We start from the raw sequence: 7,455 nt of genomic DNA on the forward strand, positions 1-7,455 counted from the left end.
CACACACAGCGCCCCCCCTAGAGAGTGCCACACACACACGGAGTGGGAAGTGGGTGAGGAGCTCCAGCGCAGCGAGGGACAATGCGGTGGGAGCGATATGAATGCCGGTCACATACAGGCGCCGGCGGCCTCACCTTGAGATGTCCATCACGGGGTTAAACATGATGCTAATTGCATTCAGATTGATGAATCTGTCGTCTCCAATAAGGAAATAATCAGAGCGGCCAGCACGCTGGAGGATCGTTACTACTGTAACAGCCAGGGGGAGACAGCCGTGTTCTACACATGTGCCCCGGGACAGCCGTGTTCTATTCATGTGCCCCGGGACAGCCGTGTTCTACACATGTGCCCCGAGACAGCCGTGTTCTACACATGTGCCCCAAGACAGCCGTGTTCTACACATGTGCCCCGAGACAGCCGTGTTCTACCCATGTGCCCAGAGACAGCCGTGTTCTACCCATGTGCCCAGAGACAGCCGTGTTCTACCCATGTGCCCAGAGACAGCAGTGTTCTACACATGTGCCCTGGGACAGCCATGTTTTACATGTGTGCTGGGACGACGGCCGTGTTCTACCCATGCACGCTGGGACAGTCGTGTTCTACCCATGCACGCTGGGCCGGTCGTGTTCTACGCATGTGCGCTGGGACGGCCGTGTTCTACGCATGTGCGCTGGGACGGCCGTGTTCTACGCATGTGCGCTGGGACGGCCGTGTTCTACGCATGTGCGCTGGGACGGCCGTGTTCTACGCCGTATACTCCGCGATGGATTAGAACCCGGAACCAGGGATCCCTTACAGCAACCAATCAGCAACCTCCTTCCATGCTCTGTAACCATATAAGGGAGAACCATGGGCAACACGGGCAGTTCATGTTTCAGGGACTCTGATGGATGGATTGTGTTAAGGAAATTAAAGGGAAGGGGGTGACCCCCCATACATGGACCCAGGAACCTTGCATGGCATGGCGTGTTGTCTGCATGTGAGGGGGGGGGGGGGGCCCCCCCCCAAAAAAATGTCTATTTCATGGATTAAGCATCTATCTTCCATGAAGAGCCCTGGCGGGGGAGGAGAAGGGGGGTAAATGGGCCCGCAGAGACCCCTCCCCTCCTCTCTGTCATCCACCGGGCATCATGTTTGTGCTCAAAATTCAATTACCTCCTTATTGATAGTTGAGCGAGATATTTAAGCTGCAGACACGAGGCAGTGATTTCCCAGGGGGCCGAGACCCTCTCTATTTCACCGCTCCGCGTCCCCCGGGTGAATTCCTGAGGCGTCCATATTAATAGGTAATCAGTCACAATTCATTTATTAAACCGCCGCAAGACGCCAATGAATTCTTCATTTACTTATGGAAATGTTTGTTTTACTGAAGCTGCCGGAGATCCACTTTTATCATCAAGTGGCCCCATTACTGGATCCCCAACACCGGGGACCCCCAGCGCCGCGCTGACCAAACCGCCAGAAACACCGCGTGAAAATACACCGATCGAAGGAAAGAAGCCACACACCGCCTGTACACCGCTATACTATCACCATACCGCCTGTACACCGCTATACTATCACCACACCGCCTGTACACCGCTATACTATCACCATACCGCCTGTACACCGCTATACTATCACCACACCGCCTGTACACCGCTATACTGACCTATACTATCACCATACCGCCTGTACACCGCTATACTGACCTATACTATCACCATACCGCCTGCACACCCCGACTACAATACCACCTGTACACCCCGACTACAATACAACCATACCACCTGTACACCCCGACTACAATATCACCATACCACCTGTACACCCCGACTACAATATCACCATACCACCTGTACACCCCGACTACAATATCACCATACCGCCTGTACACCCCGACTACAATATCACCATACCACCTGTACACCCCGACTACAATATCACCATACCACCTGTACACCCCGACTACAATATCACCATACCACCTGTACACCCCGACTACAATATCACCATACCACCTGTACACCCCGACTACAATATCACCATACCACCTGTACACCCCGACTACAATACCGCCATACCGCCTGTACACCCCGACTACAATATCACCATACCACCTGTACACCCCGACTACAATACCACCACACCGCCTGTACACCCCGACTACAATATCACCATACCACCTGTACACCCCGACTACAATATCACCATACCACCTGTACACCCCGACTACAATACCACCACACCGCCTGTACACCCCGACTACAATACCGCCACACCGCCTGTACACCCCGACTACAATATCACCATACCACCTGTACACCCCGACTACAATACCACCACACCGCCTGTACACCCCGACTACAATACCGCCACACCGCCTGTACACCCCGACTACAATATCACCATACCGCCTGTACACCCCGACTACAATACCACCATACCACCTGTACACCCCGACTACAATATCACCATACCACCTGTACACCCCGACTACAATACCACCATACCACCTGTACACCCCGACTACAATACTGCCAAACCGCCTGTACACCCCGACTACAATACTGCCACACCGCCTGTACACCCCGACTACAATATCACCATACCGCCTGTACACCCCGACTACAATACTGCCAAACCGCCTGTACACCCCGACTACAATACTGCCACACCGCCTGTACACCCCGACTACAATATCACCATACCGCCTGTACACCCCGACTACAATACTGCCAAACCGCCTGTACACCCCGACTACAATACTGCCACACCGCCTGTACACCCCGACTACAATATCACCATACCGCCTGTACACCCCGACTACAATACTGCCAAACCGCCTGTACACCCCGACTACAATACTGCCACACCGCCTGTACACCCCGACTACAATATCACCATACCGCCTGTACACCCCGACTACAATACTGCCAAACCGCCTGTACACCCCGACTACAATACTGCCACACCGCCTGTACACCCCGACTACAATATCACCATACCGCCTGTACACCCCGACTACAATACTGCCAAACCGCCTGTACACCCCGACTACAATACTGCCACACCGCCTGTACACCCCGACTACAATATCACCATACCGCCTGTACACCCCGACTACAATACTGCCAAACCGCCTGTACACCCCGACTACAATACTGCCACACCGCCTGTACACCCCGACTACAATATCACCATACCGCCTGTACACCCCGACTACAATACCACCTGAACACCCCGACTACAATATCACTATACCACCTGTACACCCCGACTACAATATCACCATACCACCTGTACACCCCGACTACAATATCACCATACCGCCTGTACACCCCGACTACAATATCACCATACCACCGGTACACCCCGACTACAATATCACCATACCACCTGTACACCCCGACTACAACACCCCCATGGCTTTATATCATGTCCATACTGTGTAGAGATTGGCCAGACCGCCACCCCTGAGATTTTGCCATATTACCTCCCCATAGTGGACCGGTCTGTATACACAGAGGTGACACCTGTTGTACAGAAGCGGCTGGTGGTCACATACTGACACAGTGCTGGTAAGAGACCCGTTAGCTGGTCATTATGAGCCGTCGTTAAACAACCAGATAACGAGGCAGCTGCAGACAGCGCGCGGCACGCGTCACGACACATCAGTTACCGCAGCCGACACGGACGGTCTCCAGGGGGATATAAGCACTTGTTCAATTCATTAGGTCAATGGGAGCAGCTGAGCCTGCCACGTGCCAGAGGGTCCCGTCCCCTCCCACCCCAGACCCCTTGCCCTCATTTCCTCCACCCCGCACATGACAGCTGGAGGTCCCCCAGGAGAGCCTCAGCAAAGCATGCAGCAGGTGAAAACATGACAAGACCCCAAACATCCACTTGATGCAGAGCAGCAGCCTCATCAACATATAAATGGCCTCCAAATTTCTCATCAGACACGAGAGAGACGCTCAGCCTCACAATGAGGGAAGCATGGCCAGATATATATCTACACCCCGAGATCCCTCCTATGTTATATCAGACACGAGGGAGGCTCAGCCTCACAATGAGGGAAGCATGGCCAGATATATACCTACACCCCGAGATCCCTCCTATGTTATATCAGACACGAGGGAGGCTCAGCCTCACAATGAGGGAAGCATGGCCAGATATATATCTACACCCCGAGATCCTTCCTATGTTATATCAGACACGAGGGAGGCTCAGCCTCACAATGAGGGAAGCATGGCCAGATATATACCTACACCCCGAGATCCCTCCTATGTTATATCAGACACGAGGGAGGCTCAGCCTCACAATGAGGGAAGCATGGCCAGATATATATCTACACCCCGAGATCCCTCCTATGTTATATCAGACACAAGGGAGGCTCAGCCTCACAATGAGGGAAGCATGGCCAGATATATATCTACACTTCCTCCTATATTCTATATCTACGTCCCCGGGATATTAGATATGATGGTGAGATCTTTCCCCTCTATACACACGTAGCTACTTGATGGTGGAAATCATTGCAGAGCGTTCCCTCGCTGGCTTTATGTATATTTCTGTATTTCCAGGAATGGAGGAAATCCGACCTTTCCAATTTCAGGAGAATGAATATCAGTTTTCTAATTTTGTTGAAGCCAAAAATAACGTTCTCTTTTTAGCACATTGATAGGATGTCGTCTTCTATCCGGTCAGTAGGTGAAGCTCTGGTCTCCTTTTCCACACATTGATTCGTCCCCGGCTATGCTGCAATTGGCCCCTTTTACAGATGGATGCGGTGATCCAGTTTTTGGGAGGTTTCAGTCAGAGAAAGAGAGCCGCAAAGCAAGCATTGCCTGCTACGCCGTCTTTGGTTACCCCCTAGTGCTCTGGGATTCATTTCTTGGGGATGAAAGTGTTTATTTGTAAGAGAAATGTACACATACAAAAAAAAAAAAAGCTATAAAATGACCCTAAAATGATTCAAAACCCTATAATAAAAAAACAAAAAAAAACCCCCTAACTTACCCCAAACCATTAGATTTCCCCTTTAATCCACATCTAGAATGTGAAAGAAATGATCACGCTTCATGAACACGCAGCAGGCAGAGTAGAAGCAGCTGCTTCATATAGATCAGCCATCTGCAATAAACAGGCCAAACCCGGCTAAAGCCGCGATAATCACGCTCTCCGTTCTGCTCCTATATTACCTCCAGCGTACCGTGGCCCCTACAACACAGCATAATGCCACACGTGTGTCATACAACATGTACATAGAGGATACATATCGGAAGATAATGCCGTACGTGTGTCAAACATGACATGTACACAGAAGATAAATGCTGCACGTGTGTCATACATGTACATAGAGGAGAGACACATCAGAAGATAATGCCACACGTGTGTCATACATGACATGTACACAGAAGATAATGCTGCATGTTTGTCATACGACATGTACACAGAGGAGAGACACATATCAGAAGATAATGGCGCACGTATCACACATGACATGTACATAGAAGATAATGCCGTACGTGTGTCACACATGACATGTACACAGAAGAGAGACACATATCAGAAGATAATGCTGCACGTGTGTCATACGACATGTACATAGAGGAAAGACACATCAGAAGATAATGCTGCACGTGTGTCATATGACATGTACATAGAGGAGAGACACATCAGAAGATAATGCTGCACGTCTGTCATACGACATGTACATAGAGGAGAGACACATCAGAAGATATGCTGCACGTGTGTCATACGACATGTACATAGAGGAGAGACACATCAGAAGATAATGCTGCACGTGTGTCATATGACATGTACATAGAGGAGAGACACATCAGAAGATATGCTGCACGTGTGTCATACGACATGTACATAGAGGAGAGACACATCAGAAGATAATGCTGCACGTGTGTCATATGACATGTACATAGAGGAGAAACACCACAGAAAATAATGCTGCACGTGTGTCATACGACATGTACATAGAGGAGAGACACATCAGAAGATAATGCTGCACGTGTGTCATATGACATGTACATAGAGGAGAGACACATCAGAAGATATGCTGCACGTGTGTCATACGACATGTACATAGAGGAGAGACACATCAGAAGATAATGCTGCACGTGTGTCATATGACATGTACATAGAGGAGAGACACATCAGAAGATAATGCTGCACGTGTGTCATACGACATGTACATAGAGGAGACACACATATCAGAAGAATATGTATACACCATGTGTGACACACGTGCAACATTATCTTCTGATATGTGTCTCTCTTCTGTGTACCAGTCATGTGTGATACATGTCACAGCATTGAGGAGACGCACAGCAGAGGATAGCGACACACGCGTGTCACACATGGCATGCACATCCAGCACAGACATGCGGCAGGAATAGTAATTGGGCACAGAGCGAGTCCGCTGACAGGCGCACAATCGGTAACACGCTTTATAGACTGGATGTTTATTTGCGCTGTAAATCTGCTCTCCACAGTCCCATCCCGGGCAGAATAATGAAAAGTTCGGGAAATTTACAATGTGTCGGAGAGCTGAGAGAGCAGACAAAATTAAAGAACTGCCGAGATATAAATCATACGGGACACGTTCTCTTCTCTCGGCAGATGAAAAGTGGAGGTCACACACACTCATGAAAGGGAAACGGGCAATTATTGGAATAGGTGGGGCACGTGACAGGTCCTCTTCTTTTAGCCAGTGTAGAGCAGGATGGCCACACATAAAAAGGTAAGTGACCATTAGCAGAAGATCAGGAAAAGAGACGACAGGTCCTCTTCTCTCTGCCGTCATCGGGGTCATCAGAGATGACAGGTCCTCTTCTCTCTGCCGTCATCGGGGGCATTAGAGATGACAGGTCCTCTTCTCTCTGCCGCCACCGGGGTCGTAAGAGACGACAGGTCCTCTTCTCTCTGCCGTCATCGGGGTCATAAGAGATGACAGGTCCTCTTCTCTCTGCCGTCATCGGGGTCATCAGAGATGACAGGTCCTCTTCTCTCTGCCGCCATCGGGGTCGTAAGAGACGACAGGTCCTCTTCTCTCTGCCGTCATAGATGACAGGTCCCCTTCTCTCTGCCGTCATAGATGACAGGTCCTCTTCTCTCTGCCGTCATCGGGGTCGTAAGAGATGACAGGTCCTCTTCTCTCTGCCGTTATCAGGGTTACCAGAGATGACAGGTCCTCTTCTCTCTGCTGTTCATGGGTAATGAGAGATGACCGGTCCTTTGGGTTAGTGTCCACCTACCCATCTATGTAGCAGAATGCAACACCTATCTACCCTTAGGGCAAGCGGGGGCTCCCCTGGGCCGCGCGGTGGATCACAACGGCTCCCCTGGGCCGCGCGGTGGATCACAACGGCTCCCCTGGGCCGCGCGGTGGATCACAGCGGCTCCCCTGGGCCGCGCCGTGGATCACAGCGGCTCCCCTGGGCCGCGCGGTGGATCACA

The 7,455-nt window shown here is 50.8% G+C and overlaps 1 protein-coding gene across 1 annotated transcript in view; it reads right to left on the bottom strand.

Moving 5' to 3' along the window:
- Positions 1 to 7,087: 7,087 nt before the first annotated feature.
- The window catches only part of LIN52 (lin-52 DREAM MuvB core complex component), a 6,941-nt gene continuing 6,573 nt past the window's right edge, over positions 7,088 to 7,455 (bottom strand). Inside the window, exon 5 of the mRNA XM_018575689.1 lies at positions 7,088 to 7,201. Coding sequence (XP_018431191.1) covers positions 7,088 to 7,201 — 114 coding nt within the window. The remainder of the gene's footprint in view (positions 7,202 to 7,455) is intronic.

The sequence above is a fragment of the Nanorana parkeri genome, unplaced genomic scaffold (assembly GCF_000935625.1).
Source record: "Nanorana parkeri isolate BGI_ZX_2015 unplaced genomic scaffold, ASM93562v1 scaffold4406, whole genome shotgun sequence".
NCBI lineage: Eukaryota > Metazoa > Chordata > Amphibia > Anura > Dicroglossidae > Nanorana > Nanorana parkeri.